At 46.8% G+C, this 20,549-nt stretch overlaps 1 protein-coding gene across 1 annotated transcript in view; it reads left to right on the forward strand.

Annotated features, from left to right (window-relative positions):
• The first annotated feature begins 1,293 nt into the window (after positions 1-1,293).
• Positions 1,294-20,549, forward strand: part of USP30 (ubiquitin specific peptidase 30) — a 33,641-nt gene continuing 14,385 nt past the window's right edge. Inside the window, exons 1-4 of the mRNA XM_006894829.1 lie at positions 1,294-1,376; positions 8,031-8,140; positions 14,433-14,615; positions 18,298-18,401. Coding sequence (XP_006894891.1) covers positions 1,294-1,376; positions 8,031-8,140; positions 14,433-14,615; positions 18,298-18,401 — 480 coding nt within the window. The remainder of the gene's footprint in view (positions 1,377-8,030; positions 8,141-14,432; positions 14,616-18,297; positions 18,402-20,549) is intronic.

Genomic DNA, 20,549 nt, shown 5'->3' on the forward strand with positions numbered 1-20,549 from the left:
TGTGACTATGGCTGTGAGTGACAAGACACCAGTGCTGCCAAGGCCACGGTGTCTGCAAAGTCTTTTGATTTCCTGACTGCTGGTGCCAAGGGTGTTGATTGTGGAATCCAGTAAGGTGAATTCAAAGTCATTGCCTTCAAGTGGAAAGTTTTGTGTCCTTTATAACCGTCCACTGGGTTTCTGAGGCTACATAACACAGATTGATTGCACAGCGTTAGAACCACCAAAGGTGTGCAGCCTTTGAATTAACAGAACTCCCCTAGAAGCCATAGATGCAATGTGCCCCTTGACAGCATTATTCTAGAGATGAGTATCAATCTAAATTTACAGTTTACAAATTGTTTTAAGACCGAAACTTTTTGGGTTTCCTGGGACGTAAAATCTGCTTAATTTCAGAGTCAGTGTTAAGATTCAACAGGAATAATGCATGCAATGTGCATAGGCATGCATCAGGCACTTAAGTTACCTATATTTGGTGTCTGTTATTCAGGCACTTAAGTTACCTATATTTGGTGTCTGTTATTATTAAAAACCCTAGTTTCCATTTCTGTAAATTTCTCACTAAAATTAATTTTTTAAAAACCCAACAATACGTCACAGTATCTCTAATAACTGTAATATGTGCTAAGGTATATATTCTTTTTAAAGCTGAAAACATGAATTGAAGATGAAGCTACGGTGAAAATGTTGCCTATCCAAATAATTGAAGGAAATGGTAAAATTCGGTTGGACATTAATAAAAAATAACGTGAAATTAAAAAACAAAACAAAGTACAAGCTCTGGCTCCCTACTTGAGGCCGTCAAAGTTGGGCCACATCTTACTAAAAGCCCTTTCTCTGGTGACATTAATCAAAGGCAGCCTGCTTTCGGGCAGACCGCCCTCGCCACACAGACAAATTCAAATCATGACCCACAGTCCCTCTCAGAAGCGGGGCGTCTATATTGATTAACCCAGCAATGAGGAAAATTTAAAAGAAAAAAAAAAAATCAGCAAAAAAAAAAAGGCAGCCCTGCGCTCTGTGACCGCCTTCTGACACCTGCGCAAGGCACCTGCTTCGAACCAAGAAGGACGTGGTCCGACCGCTATTGCAGTCCGGCTGCGGCCACTTCCGGCCCGTCCCGGGAGCGGGTCCTAAGCTCATCCTCCCCTGAGGAGCCGGGCGTTTGACCGCGGGTTCCGCCACCTTGGGAGCTCCCGGAGGCCTCGGTGCGGCGGTAGCGGCGGCCGTGGCGACTGCAGTGGCCGCGCCGGAGGCAGCGGGGGCGGCGGCAGAGCTTCAAGCACAGTCGCCATGCTACTCTCCAGGGCCGAGGCGGCGATGACTGCGGCCGACAGGGCTATCCAGCGCTTCCTGCGTACCGGGGCGGCGGTCAGGTAAGCCTTGCGGGAATCAGGAGGCCTGGGACACCCGGGACCCCAGCCCCGGCCCGAGGCAGCCTTTTCACGTCTTGGCCCTGGTTCCCGGAGCCCAGGTGCTCACTCTGGAAGTTTCTACGACTTGGAGGCTGCACAGGCCACAGGCCTCTCAGGGTTTCCAGACCTTTCGGGAACGAACACCAGGTCTGTCTGCTCCCTGCAGTTCCCCCAGCAATTTTGTCAGTGCGATTCTCCAACTTGTCAGTGCACCCCTTCACTTGTCACTTTTCCTAGCATTGCTCACCGCACCCCTGGTTTTGTCAAGCACCGGATTCTACTCGTGTCTTGCACATAGGCCAGCCAAGGTCCCCAGGATTTATAGGAATGCCTGAATCGTTTGGGACACCCAGTCATGTCCGTGCCAGGATTTACCAAGGTCTCCAGTTTTAACCAGATTCTACAGTCTTAGCAGAAGCCTCCCAGTCCTGTTTGTGACTCTGGATCTATCAAGGATCGTAATCTCCACAGGATCTTTTTACTCCTTCCAGCACATACCCCCCACCCCACCTTTCCAGGACCTCCCCTCCTTATACACTGCCAGGGTTTCCCACTATGTTCAGGCTGTCTAATCCTGCCAGGGTTTTCTTAATCCTTAAATGACCAGGGAAGATTCGTCAGAATCTCTTTTGTCGGATTCCAGTCTGCCAGGGCGCCCCAGTTTTGCTCAGGTTCCCCATCTCCTTAGTAACTTCCTACATTCCTAAACCCATCAGGGCTCCTTCAGCTGTTTGGGGTGCCTTGACCCTGTCAAGGCCCCTCCATTTCTCTCAGACGCCCTGACTCCCAATCATCTGGATCAGAAGCTCTGCTCAGAGCCGCCCTCTCCTCTTTTAACCCACCCTTCCCAAGGACTCCAGGCTTCCGAGCTGAGAACTGGGCCCCAGGACTAACCCTACGTGAACGAGACCTAGAACTGGAGCCGGTCTAAAGAGCTATTATCCCAGGACTGAAAACAAGCCCTCAATGGCTGTCCTGTTCGGTGCCCCCATTCCACACCTGGGGAAGGGCTTTAAGACAGCCTTGCTTTGTGGCCCCACTGCTGAACTGACAGCAGAGCTGAGATGAAAAACCAGAGCTTATACCCAGGCCCCACTACCTTTCCTGACTTGTTCCTTTGCAGAATAGCGATGTTGCCACTTGCCCTGAGTTTTTTTGCACATCCTATTAACCGCCCCTTGGCACTTAATAATACCAACTCGTGACATCCCCTTTGGGTTAACAGTTAAGCATGTTAACATTTTTGTGCTATTCAAGTGGTTGGGGCACATCTTTTCTCTCATGCTTTCAACTGTGTCCTTCACTCCCCCTCATGAACAGTGGGGCTTTTGACTTGGAGGTCTGTCAGGGATGGGTTTGGATCCTTGCTACCTGATTCACTTTAACCAAGTTTGCTGCATCTCTTTGTTTTCTTTGTGTGAAAATGGGAATGAAAGCAGAGCCTGTCTCTGTGGGGTGGTTTAGAGGGTGAGATGCGATCATCCCAGTGCCTAGCACAGAGTAATAAGACGTCCTTGGTGCCATAGTGTGGAGGGAGATCAGGTGGCCTAGTGGGTAAAAAGTTGCATTGCCAACCCAAAGGCACCCTGTGCTCTGCAAAGATAAAACATCTCCTCTCGTGTGATTTACACCTTCTTAAAACCAGCCAGAGGGCCAGCTATGAGCAGGCAGTTTAAACCCATGAGCGGATCCTCAGGAGAAAGATGGACAGATTTCTTCTGTTAGGACATTATGCTGAGATAAAGAAATCAACTACAAAAAAAGGACATAAATCTAGAGAGAGCTTTACTTACAAAGATAATCATTGTAGAGTAATTACCAGGGAGAGGAGGAGAGGGGAGGGGTAAAAAATATTAAGATGAGTGAAGAAAAAACCAATATGGAATGAATAGGTATTGTGTGTATTGTAACTGCTGTCATGAAGTAAAATGTGTATGAATAACTGAAGGGAAAAAAGCCTTATAAAAAGAAGCTTGTTCAGTCAGGTTGTTGTTGTTGTTATGTGCCATTGAGTCTCTTGAAACTCATAGTGACCCTGCGTACAACAGCTCTGACCCCTGCTCTATCCTGTGCCAACCTTATTGTCTCTCACACACCTACACCTCTTACCTCAGTCACTGAGTCAATCCATCTCATCCAGGATCTTTCCTCTTGCTCTGTCACTCCACCCTTCCAAGCATGATGTCCCTCTCCAAGGACTGGTCCCTCCTTGCAACATGCCCAAAGTATGTCAGATAGAGTTTCAGAATCCTTGCCTCCGAGGAGCAACCTGATTTCACCCTCTCCAGGATGAACCCTGTTTGTCCTCCTGGTGGCCCATGATATATACAATATTCTTCTGTAGCAAACTCAAAGTTATCAATTCTTCTTCTATCATCTTTAGTCATTGTTCAGCTTTCTGATGCATAGCAAGTAATTGCAAAGACCATGGCCTGGATCAGGCACACCTTAGTCTCTAGACTGATATCATTGCTCTTCAGTACTCTGGAGAGGTCCCTGACAGGAGTTTCCCCAATCTAATTCGTCTTTTTTGTTGTTGTTTAGATTTTTTGTTTGTTTATTAATTTTAATGAACATTTACAGAGACTTTGGGTTTCCATTCATTCATTATTGCATTTTTCTCCCTGCCTACCCCTCCCCCCGAATTTGCTTTTCTCTTTGAAAAGTAAAAGAAAAATACTTTCATGGTTATACAGTCGTCCTGCCAAGTGCACTCCCCTATGCAGCCTTAATTCTGGACTCCTGTCATGATAATAGTACCTAATCATATATTGCTTTTAAACAGTTTTCTCCCTCATCTGTTTCAATGCAGTAAACATTATTTATCCTCTCTTTCTCAGTCTCTCTTAACCCTGATGTTAGTTCCGTTTTACAACAGTGGCACTATGCAGTATCTGTCCTTTTGTGACTGAAATATTTCACTCAGCATAATGTCCTCCAGGGTCATCCGTTTTGAATAATATTTCATTAATTCCTTGTTTTTCAATGCAACATAGTATTCCATTGTGTGACTATACCACAGCTTCTCTATCCATTCATTTGTTGATGGACATTTGGGTTGTCTCCAACCCTTTGCTATTGTGAACAGAGTCGCAGTGAACATGGGTGTGCATATACAGTTCGTCTTTTGATATTCTGGTTGCTGATATCAAGAGTGTTGATTGTGGAACAAAGCAAATCAGTCAGATTACAATTTTTTAAAAAATTTGCATCCTCAGAAACCTGATGGAGGGTTGCAATGAGTCAGAACAGATCCAGCTGCAGTTAGAGTTAAAAATCTAAGAAAACCAACCTGTTGTCATCAGTTCCTCTACAACTCATTGCAGACGGCTGTGCTGTGTGTCAGAAGATCTGGACCCTATATAGTTATCAGCAGTTGCTCTTTTACAAAAGTAGATTGCTAAGCCTTTCTGCAGTGGCACCGTTGGGTGGATTTGAACTGCCACCTTCTCAGTTAGTAGCCGAGCACAAGCCATTTGTGCCACCGAGGGACTTTCTGCCCCACTGTAGGTGTTGGGGAACGTCCAGCCAGAGTGCTTCTTAGAGGCAAGCACGGCAGAGCTTCGTCTCTCATGCTGTAGGCTTGTTGGCAGGAGAGGCTATTCCTTGGAAAGGAGCATCAGGCTTGGAAATGGGGAGAGTTGGCGAAAGAGAGGAAGGCCCCCAGTGAGATGGATTGATACAGTGACTGCAGCAGTGGGCTCAAGTGTCAGAGGCGATGAGGATGGCACAGCACAGGGCGGGATTCAGCTGTTGTTCATAGGTCGCTGTGAGTTGCACGTGACTCCAGGGCACCTAACAGCAAACATCTGAGTAAAGGATGTGACGAATGCTTGGAAAGTGCATTAGCATGTCTGTGATGGCCTTTTGACCTTATCACTCTAATGAATGTAAAAGTGATGCTTTAAGAAACTTGTAAGAATAACTTTCATAAATTAAACTGGATTATAATACTTAATAATAACATTCAACATTTATTAAGCTCTTAGTTTGCTCTGGTTGCCTAGTAGTAAGAAGCTGTGCTGCAATCCCAAAGGCATGCAGTTCAAATCCACTTGCTTTTCCATGGGAGAAAGATAGGCAGTCTACCCTTGTGCCTCTGAAAACCCACTGGAGGGTCAGCTATGGGTCCGTTCCGACCCATTGGTCCTCGACTACAACATAGGCTCTACACGGATCTCTGATGGGGTAGTCCATAGAGAAATGTGTTACAAACCCAAAGGCTGCTCTTCTCTGATGGTTCAAATTCATTAGCGGCTCTGCGGGGAAAGATGTCCCATCTGCTCCTGTGCCATTTCAGCCTCCAAACCCCACTGGGAGGTCAGCTGGTTTGGTTCTCACTGGACAGCAAGCAGTTATATTCCCTGAACATTGTTCTTTGTCATTGAGTCCAAGCTGATGAGTTTGACTTGAATGTGATTCACTTTCTTATCCAATCTGTGTGTACAAGCTCTATGCATATGACTCTGCCTTGGAACTAGAAACATTGTTTATTATAAGATTAAGTCACTATTACTGCTAGTAACTGAGCCCAACTTCCTGTTTCCTGAGCTCAGCCCAAGATTCAAACGATCAAAATATAGGGTAAGAATACCACAGACACACACGTACACATTGCACGTAGGAAGCGCTCAGCCCCATTGCCATCAGGCTGTACTTCACAGCAGGAGGACACTAGCTGTTTTCCTCTTGTGGCCCCTGGTGAATGTACAGAACAGTCTGGACTTGGGGATGTAGGGGTCGGACAGAGTGCCTTGTGCCTGTAGACTTTATATTCTGGCTGAGGGAGAGGTGATAAACCTAGGGAAGAAGGGAATTTGTTGTTGTTGTTATGAAGTGTTGTCAAATGGGAACTGCTTCATAGCTGACCCTCCAGTGGGTTTTCAGAGGCTGTAAATCACACAGTAGAGTACCCATCTTATTCCCATGGAACAGCTGGTGGATTTGAACTGCCTGCCTTCCCTATTGGCCACCAGAGATCCATAAAAGAAAATTCTGTGTTAAGAGGTGATAAGTGTATTGTTCAAAGGCAAAGTAGGAGTGGATGAAGAGAACTGGAATAGGTTCGGCTGGTGTGTTCAGGGTGGTGGTGGCTGTGTGCTGTCGATTCTGACTCATAGTGACCCTCTGGAACAAAGTGGCCTAGTGGCAAGAAGCTGTGCTGCAACCCCCAAAGGCACACAGTTCAAGCCCACCAGCTGCTTTGCAGGAGAAAGATTGCCAGTCTCCCCCTGTGTGATTAACTGCCTCTGAAATCACTGGAAGGTCAACTGTGGGTCAGCTCTAACTTGCTGGTACAAGAACAATCTTTATAGGAACAGATCTCTAAGTCTTTCTTGTGTGATGCTGCTACTGGGTTTGAACCTCTGACCTTTTGATTAGCAGTAGAGTGCATAACCTTTGCTCCTCCAGGGTTTCCTGTATTCCGGGTAGGCATATTTGAAGATTGAAGGAGACGAGGGCACGAACCAAGCAAAGAGCTTGGGGAAGAACCTTCCAGACAGAAGACTGGTCCGTGCACAGGCCCTGGCGCTGGGGCAGTGGCAGCTTTGGCAGCTACTGAGATGATGACAGTGGAGTGAGGTGGAGCCTGGAAGCTTGTTCTCTTGGGCTTTATATGTTAATGCTTTACTCTTGCTGATCTTTCAAGACAGTTTTTTTAGAGTGCATTGTTCTGACTTGAAAGTCCTGGTGGTTTGAAGCCCCCGTGGTGCATGAAGTAGCAGGCTGCTGACTGAAAAGGTCACAGTCCAAATGCACCAGCCACTCTGAAGGCCAAAGATGAAGTTTGGTGTTGGGGGTTTTATTGCCCAATGGGAGCAAGACAAGGCAATGAAGGTTTACAACCTCAGCAGCTTGCCAGAGGTTCTCTAGCACTGGGAATTGACTCAGGGCAGTGAGTTTTCAGATTCACATGTAGATCGAAAACCTTCCTGGGCTCCACAAATGGTTCACACTCAGCTGTGAATCTGAAAGTCAGTTGTTCAAACTCACCCAGCAGTACTGTGAAGGAAAATGTCTGTTGATGTTGATAAGCTTCTATAAGAGGCTTGTTGGGTGCCACCCAGTCCATTCAGATTCATAGTGACCCTGAAGAGCAGATTAGAATTTTCCAGAAAATCTCTGTAGGTTTGCAGGACTGTGATGCATGTGGAAGCAGACAAGAATATCTTTCTAAAAAAAAAAACAAAAAAAAACAATCTCCTTCTCCCACAGAGCTGCTGGGGAGATTGAAACTGCTGACATTTCAGTGAGTAGCCAAGCTTCTAAACCATTGCGCCACTAGTGTTTGTTTTGTACCGTCAAATCGGAACCGACTCATAGCTGACCCTCCAGTGGGTTTTCAAAGATGGGAGAAAAGTGCCCATCTTCCTCCCGAGGAACAGCTGAGAGATTCAGATTGCCTGTTTTTGTGTTGGTCGCACATCTACTAACCGCAGCACCGCCGGGGCACCTTCTGTGAGGATCCCAGCCAAAAAGCCCAGGTGCGGATCTGCCCTAACTCACAGGGTCACTGAATTGGAATCAGCTCAGCAATGTCCCGCAACATTCATCCCTCGCCACGCGTCACCCATGTGAAGGGGAAGTCACTAAACCTACTTTCCTTCTTTTCAGGTATAAAGTCATGAAAAACTGGGGAGTTATCGGTGGTATTGCCGCCGCACTTGCAGCAGGAATATATGTCATCTGGGGACCCATCACTGAGAGAAAAAAGCGGAGAAAAGGTAAGAATATGGCCATCACGTCGTCTTCTGGAGACTGAATGGTGTAAAATAGGGAAACGGCTATGTTTCTTTTCTCTTGAATCTTTAGACCGAAGACCACAGGTTTTGAAACAGTACTTTCTTTTAACCAGAAATTCATTTCAGTAACTCCTTGTTTTATACCTGTGGTAAAGAGCTCTACATGCTGGGATCTCTCCTGACTTGGGTTTGGAACGTCCTCTGTAAGGGAATGTTTCAAGTGACTTCATTGTCTAAGCGTTCTTGATGCAGGCTGTCAAAGTGATTGTATCTTTTAGTTGCTGTTGTTGTTAGGGACTGTTGAGTCACTGCTACTGACTCCTGTCACCCTCATGTGACACAGCACAGCTGCCCCAGTGGGTTTTCCAGGCTGGAATTTTCAAGGCCACCACTCTTTGACCATTTGTCCTAAGGGGGTGGCTTTTGTGTTGCTGGGGTGATAAAAGCAGTGTCACCATTATGTCAGATACCTAGAGGGTCACCCTTGATAGACAGATTTCAGCAAAGCTCCAGATTCAGACGGGCCAGGAAGATGAATTGACACCTGACATCTGAGAAGGAGTTGGCCAGTGCCAGCCTCAGGAGTGGCAGTGGGATGTCTGACAGAGTGCTGTGAGATGGGCTCCTTGGTGCAGGAAACCTGCCACTGTTGAGTCGATCCTGACTCGTGAGAACAGCTGCCTTCTCAAAGCAGTGTCAACCCTAATGGTGTGACGAGAGGAAAGCTCTCAGGACCTGTGTTTGCTGATGGGCATGACTCAAAATGAGAAGACACTGCAGACATCCATTGGTGATCAGAACGAGGAATGTGGAAAATAGGAATCTGGGAAAATTGGACATTGTCAAAGATCCAGTGGAACACCTAAAGGTCTAGATACTGGACTTGATGTTGCTGTGTACCATCGAGTCAGAACTGACTCATAGCTGCCCCTCCAGCAGGTTTTCAGAGGCTGTAAGTTGCACAGGAGGAGAATGCCCATCTTTCTCCCACTTGTCCTAGGCATAGTGGTGTCCTAGGCATGGTGGGCCGTAATGCGCTGGTATTGATTTTGAATCAAACAGAACTTTTCAAAGTCTGTCTTGACGTCTGTGCTCAGTGACAGGACAATATCCATACACATACAAGAAAGATCTGTTAGTGTGTCTATTCAAATATAGTCCCCAAATACCAAAACCAGAGGTGATTTTTACCAGCTTCTGCAATCTGAGGGATCACTTCTGGTAGTTGGAATGCAAAGGTGGAAGCATGAAGATGCAGCCTTGGTGACAGAAATGTTGTCACAGGTTGCAAGATGGCATTTTTTACAAATAATAACCTAATCACTAGGAAGCTCTGGTAGCCTAACGGCAAAAAGCTACGCTGCAATCTCAAAGGCATGCTGTTCGAATCCACCAGCTGCTCTGTGGGAGAAGGATGGACAATCTCCTCCTGTGCGTTAACTGCCTCTGAAAAGCTGCCAGAGGGTCAGCTATGGGTTGGTTCTGACTCCACCGTAAACAACAACAACAAACACACTAATCACTGTAAATACCTTTTTTAAAAACACAAAGGATTATACATGTGGCGTTGTTATGTGCCACTGGGTCAACTATGAGTCATAGTGACCCTATGAACAACAGCTCTGAACCTTCCCTATCCTAAGCCAACTTCACCATCTTCTGTCATCCTTATTCATTGTCCAGCTCTCAAATGCATAGCAAGCATTTGAGAAGACCATGGGCTCAATTGGGCACACCTTAGTTTCTATACTGACATCATTTCTCTTTAGCACTCTGGAGAGGTCCTTGACAATAAATTTTCCCAATGAAATTTGTCTTTCGATTTCCTGAATGCTGGTGCCCAGAGTGTTGATTGTGTATCCAAGCAAGACAAAATCATAAACAACGTCAATCATAATGCTGCCTATTGGCCTAATGGTGAGGATTTTTGTTTTCTTAATGTTGAGATATGATCCATATTGAAGGCTGCAGTCCTTGATCTTCTGTGGCAAATGTTGTGTCTTCCTCTGTATTGGCAAGATTGTATTAGTCTTCCTTCAATCCTGATGCCACAATTTCCTCATGAAATCCAGCCTTTTGAGTGATCTGTTCAGCATATAGATTGAAAAGGTATGGAGCTGGGGAAAAGAAAAAGGAAAGATACGGAGAAAGGATACATGATGCATTCCTTACTTGATTTTGAACTATGCAGTGGTCCCTTGCTCTGTTGAGACAGCAGCTTCTGGGTGCAGGTATAGGTTTTTCATGAGCACAGTCAAGTGTTCTGGGATTCTCATTCTTCTTGGTGGTAAGCCTCAGTTTGTTGTGATCCACACAGTCAAATGCCTTTGCATAATTGATAAACCACATATAGACATCCCGCCCCCAATTACTTCAGAGCATATTAAACTTCTGTACCCATTGTGAGATTATACTAAGGAAGTCCCTCATGGGGAAAGAAAAATCACTAAAAGAAGGGAAGAAAGAAGAGACCAAAATGATGTCAGGCGTAAGTCTGAATCTTTCTCTAGATCAAAGAGAGGCTAAAGCACATGGGGAAAATGATAACAGAAGAAAGCTGAACAGAAGACTTCAAAAGGCACCTTGAGAAGACACAGTGTTATGATGAACTGTGCAAGCCTGGAGTTAGAAAAGCAGATGGGAAGAGCATGCCTGGCATTTCTCACGCTGAAAAACACCGAAGAACAGATTTAAGCCTTGAGTTTACTAAGTAAAAACAGGAAGCATCAAAAGATGATGGAAGAAAGTCACAGAGTCATTGTGCCAAGAAGAATTGATCACCATTCAGCCATCTCAGCCAGTAGCATATTAACAGGAACGGATGGTAATGAAGAAGTCCAAGCTGAACTGAAGCCCTTGGTGAAGAACGGGGATCCAGGAATAGGCAGAAGACCAGTTGAGATGTGTCAACACAAGAATGTTGCCCTGGACTGTAGCCCTGCTCTCGATGCCAAGAATTTTGAAAAAAGCTACTCGCCCAACTGACTGGAACAGATCCCTTTGTGGGCCCATTCCAAGCAAAACTGATCCAACTAAATCTGTTGATAATGGAATATCCTTAATACCATACACATTTAAGCTCTTATGAATGATAATTACATAAATTCTGGAGCAGCATGTCAACAAGGAACTGCCAGAAATTCAAGCTGAATTTACAAGAGGACAAGGAACAAGGGATATCATTGCTAAAGTGAGGAAATTTTAGCTGAAAGCAGAGAATACCAGAAAGATGTTTACTTGCATTTTATCCACTATGGACAGGCATTTATTTGCCTGTGTGGATCCTAATAAATTATGGATGACATTGTGAAGCATGAGAATCCCAGAACACTTGTGCTCATGTGGAACCTGTCCATAGGCCAAGAAGCTGTTGTCCGAACAGAACAAGGAAGCACTGCATGGTTTAAAATCAGTTGTAAGCCAGGGGAGTTCTGGTGGCCTAGTGGCAAGGAATTGCAACTACAATCCCAGAGGCACACGGTTCGAACCCACCAGATGCTGTGCCGGGGAAGGAGGGACAATCTCCTCCTGTACCAGTCAGATCTGATTTGACGGTACATGCACACAAAAAAATAATAATAATAAAAAAAATCAGTTGTAAGCCTTCATCATACCTATCCAGCCTGGATACTGAGCAGCACATAACCCAAGAAGTTGGGCTGTGTGGATGGAACACATGATATCAGGAGTGAAGCACGGTGCCATCAGTGACCTGCATGAATGGTGCCACCTCGCATCCTGAAAGCCAAGCGGACTTGGAGCCCTGGCTGGTGAAGCTCCCATGTGGATTACACTTAAACGAAGGGGAGAAAAGATGCAGGTTACCAGGGAGGGGGCTCCTTTTACTTGGATCCACAGTCAACACTCACGTAGAAGCAGCAGTTAAGACATCAGATGAACACCATTTTTACCTTCTCCATGGGTGGTCACTTGGCGTCCCTCTCAGACAACACAATAAAGGCCTGTTCATTTCTGGGGGTGGTGGGGAGAAGACATCAAGTGAGCAACACTCAGCATTAGATGATCCTGTCCCAAGGGGTCTTTGGAAAGATATCAGGGTGACGACAAAGGTGTGCCTGGCCCTAGTCAGAGTACTTTTAGTTGCCTCACATGAATGCAAAACACTGGAAGACCAAAGAATTACTTCTTTTGAATTACAGTATATTCAAAAATATATGTCATCATGTGGTGCTGGAGAAGAGTACTGAATGTACCATGGACTGCCAGGAAAACAAACAGATTCATCTTGGAGAGGATTAAACCAAGCTACTCCTTGGAGGCAAGGATTCTGAGGCTTCATCTGACATACTTTGGACATGTTGCCAGGAGGGACGGGTCCTTGGAGAGGGACATCATGCTTGGGAGGGTGGAGGGACAGCGCAGGAGGGGAAGACCCTCTATGAGATGGATTGATTCAGTGACTGGGGTAATCGGGATGGGTGTGTCAGAGGCAGTGCGGTTGGCGCAGGATAGAGCAGGGTTTAGGGCTGTTGTGCATAGGGTCGCTATGAGTCGCAAGCGACTCGACGGCACATAACAACAACAACATATTCAAAAAATATGACTAGACCAGAGACTGCCAAAAGGACGAACATGTCTGGGTTGAGGGAAATGCAACCAACAACTTCACCTCACGTATTTTCTGCATAGTATCAAGAGGGACCAGCCTCTGGAGAAGGGCTTCATGCTTGGAAAAGCAGAAGGTAGCCAGAAAGAGAAAGACCCTCGATAAGATAGATGGATGGACCCTAGGCTGCAGCCGTGGGCTCAAACACAGCAATGCTTGTGAGGATGAGGCGGGGCTGGGCAGGGTGTCAGTCATACACAGGGTTTCTGGGGGTGGGAACCAACTCAGCCGTACCTACCAGCAGTCTTTATGGAAGTAGAGTACTAGGTCTTTCTTCCTAGGAGTCTCTGGGTAAGTTTGATCAGCCAACTTCTCAGCGATAAAGCCTTTAGCTATTGAACCACTAGGGCCCCTTGCATGGCTCTTAGTCGCTGTTGTTTTTTATACCATCAAGTCAGAACTCACTCGTAACTGGCCCTCCAGCAGGCTTTCAAAGGCTGTGAATCTCTGGGAGGAGCTTGCCCATCTTTGTCCCGCAGAGGCGCAGCTGATTTTGGACCTCTTGCTTTGAGGTTGACAGCGCAGCTCCTTGCCATTAGGCCACCAGAGCTCCCTGTTTGTTACTGGTAAACGTTTTGAATGAGTCTCCATTAATCAACATTCTCCCTTGTGAATTGAATATATCTGTACTGATAAGGGTTACAATTCCACAAGAAAAGGGGATGGAATGAGCGGATATGACAGAGTGTTGCTCATCATTAACTCTAAGCATGGTTACAGTCAGGTTGGGTTTTTTAAGATCATTCTCTCCCTTTGTGGGTTTGTTGGATTTTTTTTTTTTTCTTGTGTACCGTCGAGTTTGATCTAATTGGCACAGGAGGCGATTGCTCCTCATTCTCCAGTGGAGCGTCTGGTAGATTCAAACCACACGCCTTCGGGATTGCAGGGCAGCTTCTTGCCACTAGGCCACCACAGCTCCCTTCCCTCTGTGCATTTTTTTTGACCTTTCATAAGTAAAAGCAGTTGAGATTTTTTTTTTTCCGCAGAAGAGGTATCTATCCAATGTCACTGATCACCTTTTCAGGAAAACTGTTGAGAGTAGCTTTAGATAGTGGTGTCTTGTCCACTGAAGCAAAGTCATTGTCCTTGGGGAGCAACAATAGAACAGTTCTTTTCAGCTCTGCGAGTCATTCCTTCCTTATTAAGAGAGAATGAGAGCAGGGTGGAAAAGAATGAAGAGAGGACATATCATTGCTAAGTGTGTTTGTGCGTCGATCCAGGCTGTGCCAGCCATCACTGTGACATAGGGTGGGGACCCTTCTGTCGTGTAGTCTCCTCCCCACGTTAGACTCTTGACCTGAGATCTTTGGATTAAGGACCCTCTTAGACTGGAGAAAGGAGCCCTGGTGGTAGAGTGGCTAAAGTGCATGGCTGCTAATGAAAAGGTCAATGGTTTGAACCCACCAGCTCCTCCATGGGGGAAAGACAGGAAAACCTACTTCTATAATTTACAGCCTTAGAAACGTCCAGAGGTAGTTCTACCAGGGCCTGGAACATTGCTCAGAGTCATTCAGCTTAATAGCAGACCTTTGGGTTTTTGTTTTGTTAAATTGGGAGTCCAGATTCAAGGTCACATTGCAGAAACTGGGTCCTGAAGAGGGTTGGACTGACACCGTGTGCTCATCTCTTCTTTTTTTTTTTTTCCAGGGCTCGTTCCTGGCCTTGTCAATTTAGGGAACACCTGCTTTATGAACTCCCTGCTGCAGGGCCTGTCAGCCTGCCCTGCTTTCATCAAGTGGCTGGAAGAGTTTACCACCCAGTACACCCGGGGTCAGAAGGAGCCCCACACACACCAATATTTATCCTTAACGCTGCTGCACCTCCTCAAAGGTATCAAGTTGAAAATTTAAAGGGGACTATGTATGTATGTATGTATATATATATATATATATATATATATACATAGCTTTTGCAATTACTTGCTATGCGTCAGAAAGTTGGACAGTGACCAGGGATGATGGAAAGAGAATTGATGCCTTTGAGCTGTGGTGCTGGAGAAGAGTACTGAGTAGGCAGGCCATGGACTGCCAGGAGAACAAACAGGTTCACCCTGGAGAGGGTGAAACCAGGTTGCTCCTTGGAGGCATGGATTTTGAAGCTCCATCTGACATATTTTGGACATGTTGCCAGGAGGGACCAGTCCTTGGAGAGGGACGTCATGCTTGGGAGGGTGGAGGGACGGAGCAGGAGAGAAAGACCCTGCATAAGATGGATTGACTCAGTGACTGGGGTAATGGGGTAGGTGTGTCGGAGACAATAAGGTTGGCTCAGGGTTTAGGGCTGTTGTACACGGGTCGCTAGGAGTTGCAAGGTCTCAACGGCACAGAACAATAACATGTATGTGTTCAAGGAGCTCTGGTGGCTTAGTGGTAAGGAACTGAGCTATCAGCGCAGAAGTATACTGGCAAAAGTATGCTCTCTGAATCCACCAGCTGCTTTGCAGAAGAAAGATGGGCAGCCTCCTCCAGTACAATTAACCACCTCTGAAAACCTCTGGGGGGCCAGCTAGATGTCAGTTCCAACTCAGCCACCAACACCAGATATGTTTTCAAAGAACCCCACGTAGTAGACAGAAGATTAACAACTTCAGTGTTAAAAATATCATATCGATCTTTGTGGGGAAAAACAAAACAGGAAGCCTCCACCAGTAGTTTTTATTTGTTTGACTCAAAGATGTAACCATTTTCCTAAAATGTCATCTATTTTCATAGCTTTATAAGGAAGAAGTAGCCTACTGCTTACAAGAAGTCATCTTATTTTAAAAGCCTTTAAAAATTTGTCTTGGTCTAGGAACTGTGGTCATTTCACAAAAGAAGTAATACACATCGCTAACACACACTTAAATGTTTGGCTCAGTCATCACTGAAGAAACAGAAGTGAAATAATAGTCAGGTATCATGCTTTGCCTGTTGTTAGTTGCCATCGAGTTGACTACGACTCATAATGACCCTGTGAACAACCTCCTGACCCTGTGAACAACCTCCTGAAGACCCTGCCGTGCTCAAGTGCATCGTGCTAATCCTGTCACTTCATCCCCTGGAGGGTATCCTCTCTCCTCCCCCACCCCCTTCTTCCCGCACTCTGTGGTTCCCAGCATCCAGTCCTCACCAGAGACTGGCTCCTCCTGGAAACGTGCTGAAAGTTAATTGACATGAAACTTCTCCATCTTCGCCTCTTAACGAGCATTCTCACTCCACTTCCTTCAACACAGATTTGTTCTTTTGGCAGCCTGTGGGATAGTCGGTACCCTTCTCCAGCATCACAACTCAAAGGCATCAGTTCTTTTTTTCTCTCATCCTGAGTCACCATCCTACTTTCAGGTGCATAAGAAGCAATTGAGAAGACCATGGCTTGGATAGGGTGCTCTTTAGTCTTTAAACTGTCATCATTGTTACTCAGTGTCTAGCAACATGCAGCCAGCCAATTACAGAAGGGTGGTAGCCATGCATGAAGTGTAATAGCTAGGATTCGAACCTGGGTCTCCTGCAAGAGGAAGGCAGGAATTTGACCCCTGAACAACCATTCTCTCTTCTCTAGGATGTTGTTAAATGTTGTGTGCCGTTGAGTCAGAATGACTTATAGCTGTTGTTCCAGTGAGTTTTCAGAGGCTGAAAATTGCTTTAAGAGATTGCTTTTCTCTTTTTCACAGAGCAGCTGGTGGATTTGAACCTTATGCCTCTGCGTTGGCAGTGCAGCTCCTTACCACTAGGCCACCAGAGCTCCTTCTTCTCCACGATAGATCCTGAAAAAAATTGCTGAGTTGTAGAGTATTAGTAGACATTGCCAGACTGCTCTTGCTCCCCCAACATTTTGGGCAAAATTGGGTTAAAGGGAACAGTTCAGGCTCAACACACTGGGTGTGGGAGCAAGAAGGAAGTTGTAGTGCCTTCCCCAGCCTTTGTTCTGCAGGGTAAAGGTCAGATCAGGGTGTAGAAAGAGTGAGAAGGAGAGCTGTGAGGCTTTGGCTGGGGCTCTGTGTGTTGGGAGCCATCATTACCCTCTAGGCTCTGACCAGGTATGGGAGCAGACAGTCAGTGTTCAGAATCTCCAGAGTCAGAACTCTAGAGGGGTCCACGGAATCTCTCAAGTCCACTGGCAGCAAGTGAAAAAAAAAAACAGACCTGCCTAATAGGCCTTGGGAGTCCTTGGCCTCACTTTGGTGGTACTAGTCCATTCCTGTGGGGAGTGAGATAGCCAAGACCAGTTGTCAGCCAAATCTAGCCTCTTTTTTTGTCAATAAAGTTTTATTGTAACACAGCTGCCTATCCATTTAAGTATTGTCTATGGCTCCTTTTGCCCTACAACAGCAGAAGTTGCAACAGGCTGTAAAGCCTAAAACTATTTCCTATCTTGCCCTTAACAGAACAGGTCTGCTAAGCCTGGGCCTAGACATTTATTACATAAACCCATCAGCCCATCAGACTTTTATTTTTGTTTATTACATCTGGTGCCACTAAAAATTAAAAACAAAATTGTTCAGCAGACCTTTTCAGGCCACTACTGGTAGCTTGATGTTTTACTCTGATGATCAGAAACTCACATGTAAATATGAGTTCCTGTTTTTCAGTCTTGCAAAAATATTGTAGAAGTAAGTGCAGTGTGGCCTGGAGAAGGTGAAACCAGGTTTCTCCTTAGAGACTAGAATTTTGAAGCTCTGTCTCACTTACTTTGGGCACGTGGCCAGCAGGGGCCGATCCTTGGAGAAGGACATCATGCTTGGAAGGGTAGAGGAACAGCACAGGAGAGGCAGACCCCAGATGAGATGGATTGACACAGTAACTGGGACAATGAGGGTAGGTGTGTTGGAGTCAGGGAGACTGACTCAGGACAGGGCAGGCTTCACAGCTGCTGTACACAGGGTCACTATGGGTCCAAGAGACTTGACAGCACATAACAAACCACAGCAAAGTGCACAGTGTAATGTTAGACTGGATGAATGTTTGCAGGTTTTTCCAGCTATGAGTTGCCTGCGACTCGACGGCACTTAACAACAACAACAAGGAGAGGGTTAAAAATCACTGTGCTCAGTAAGAGTTTTGCAGCGGTAAATTTATGCGGATGGTGGTATGTTTGAATATCGGAAAATCAGGAAAAAAAAAAGAAAACCAGTTGCTTCATTTAAATACTGCCATCTAAGGAAAACAATATTCTTTCAATAAAATCAGGTTCCTAAATGGTGAGTTGTTTGGTTTTATTTCTTTGGTGGGTTTTTTGTTTGGTTTTTTTTTTGGTCTCTAAGACATTGATTGGTGGATAAGACTGTAAAGAAGAAATAGGAAAGAAATGTAATCATCAGCAGAGGTTCCTGCCAGCACAGACGGGGTTAACTTCGCCGGTTGAGCGAGCTCTGGTGGAGTCTGTGGGGAGTGGCACTGTTAAGCCAGAGGCCCAGTTTGAATCCTGTGTTTGAATGCTGTGTGTGAGAAACATGAGCAGTGTCCTCTACATAGTTCTGGAAACTCAGTGGAGGCTCAGCGTTGACCTAGTCACCATCTCCCGTTTCTGTTTCCAGCTCTATCCTGCCAGGAAGTCACGGAGGATGAGGTCTTAGATGCAGGCTGCTTGCTGGACGTGTTACGGATGTACAGGTGGCAGATCTCTTCATTCGAAGAGCAGGTGAGCACAATAATCTGAACACGTTAAGCTTGGGCTTGGAGGACCCCTTCCTTCCCTGGTGACTTGGGGGAGATGGTGAGCTGACACTGAAGACCAAAGGGCAGCTTCATTGCAGCCGTATGAAGGACAGACACTGGTGTTTCCCTGGCCACTGACACAGCCTCACTGTCCACTCCTGTGGCGTCTCAGAGCACCATGCTACCTGGGACCGGAGCACCAGCTTTGCTCCTCTCATCATCAGATGAAGTACAACTTCATCCTCAGTGGATAGACAGCAGCCATTCCTCAGGAGAAAGAGGAGCAGTCCGCTCCTGTGAAGATTTGTAGCCTCAAAAACCCCGTCAGGCCAATCCTCTGTGTCACAGGGTTGAGGTAAGTTGGGACGGATTGCCCAGAGGTACACGAATCCACCGGTTGCTCACTAATAAAAGAAAGATGAGAAGTCTTTCCTCATGCTGTTGAGTGCCCGCTGGAGGGTCACCTAGGACGCAGTGGGACCCAACAACAACAGGGTGCATTGGTTAAGTGCTTGTGCTTCACCACTCAGATGCTGACCTCCAAGCAACCCTCTTTTCCTTTGAAAGCGCAAATGGCTTTGCTCTTGCATTTTCAGCCCGTGCCGGGCCCCTGTCCTGTCCATAGCCTGGCCTTCCTCCTGAACGCTCCCCCACACTGCACTAGAGGCCTGGCCCCTTTTGCTCCTGGAGCACTTTGAGCTTGTCCCCCAGTGCGGGGGCAGCCTCAGCCCGAGACCCGGCTTTCTCCTGTCCTCAGCTGCTTCTTCCTCAACCTCGGATCTCTACAGTAGCGCCTTCCCTGCCCATCCTCGCAAAGGGACCTTTGCGCCCCATCCCTGCTCCCCAGCCAGCTCAACAGAGGTGCTGAGGCTCCACGTCCACGTTAGAGCCTCAGTTGCCTCAGGGCCACTGGCCTGCTCTGCTTCAGTCCCAGCTGAGTCCCTAGAGAGCTGCCGTGGCCTTCACGTTGGCCTCTTCGCTTCCACACCTGCACACTGTTTTCCTTCCTGTACAGTGACCAGAGGAGATTAGATCCTCTTTTCAGGGTCCTCTAATGGCCTTCAGTGACCACAGGACAGAAGCCAGGCCCTGCAGTTTGCTGCCCACCACACCCTATGACTTCTTTACTCTCCTGCCTAGAGCTCACGCTGGCCTCCAGCCATTCTCCAAACACTGTGTCCCTGCAGCCACCTCAAGGTGCTTGCCCAGCTGCTTCTGCTGTCTGGAATGTTCCGCACTCAGCCCTCACATGTTCTGCACCCGACCCTAGCAGGCTGTGCACCCATCCCTCACGGGCTCTGCGCCCATACCTCTCAGTTTCTGCACCCGGCCCTCGCGGGTCCCATTCCTTTCACTCTTCAGGGCTCCACTGCAGTCTCACCTCCAGCAGAGCCTTCCTGTCGAAAGCGGCTCTCTCTTCACTTCTCTTCAGCCCCAGCCCCTGGCCCACATGCTTCTTCACAAAGTCTTGTTTTATTTTCTTGTGAGCCCACCATGAATGAGCAAGTCTACTGTCTGTTTCCCCTGCTCCCTACCAGACCACAAGCTCCGTGAGAGCAGGAAGCCAGCAAGTTATGTCTGGTGTCCTCACCTTCAGCCCTGCCCTCAGCAGGCACGGCCCCTCGGGTCAGCTGTGGGTGCATATACCCTGCAGGTAGAATTCATCTGGGCTGTGCATTGCATGAGAGAGACTGGGATCTAAAGATGGCAAGATAAAGCTCTTGCCCTTGGGGACACACAGCCTGGTAAAGGTGGCAGGTTAACTACTGTCCCTCAGTCCCAAAGCCACAGCACTGTTCTGATCAGTAATGCAGGAGTTAAGGCCAGAGGAAAGCAGTGAGGTTTCCACTTTGCTCTTTCTTGGAGAAAGTGCAGCCAGAGAGGCAAGGATGGTCAAACTTTGCCTTACTTTCCTTTTTTTTGTTGTTGTTATGTGCCATCAAGTCGCTTGTAACTCATAGCGACCCCTATGTACAACAGCTCTAAACTCTGCTCTATCTTGTCCCAATCGCACTGTCTCTGACACACCCATCCCAATTACCCCAGTCACTGAATCACTCCACCTCAGACAGGGTCTTGCCCTCCTGCGCTGTCCCTCCACCCTCCCAAGCATGATGTCCCTCTCCAAGGA

Source organism: Elephantulus edwardii, unplaced genomic scaffold, assembly GCF_000299155.1.
Source record: "Elephantulus edwardii isolate Elephantulus edwardi_28Jun2011 unplaced genomic scaffold, EleEdw1.0 scaffold00151, whole genome shotgun sequence".
NCBI classification, from domain to species: Eukaryota; Metazoa; Chordata; class Mammalia; order Macroscelidea; family Macroscelididae; genus Elephantulus; species Elephantulus edwardii.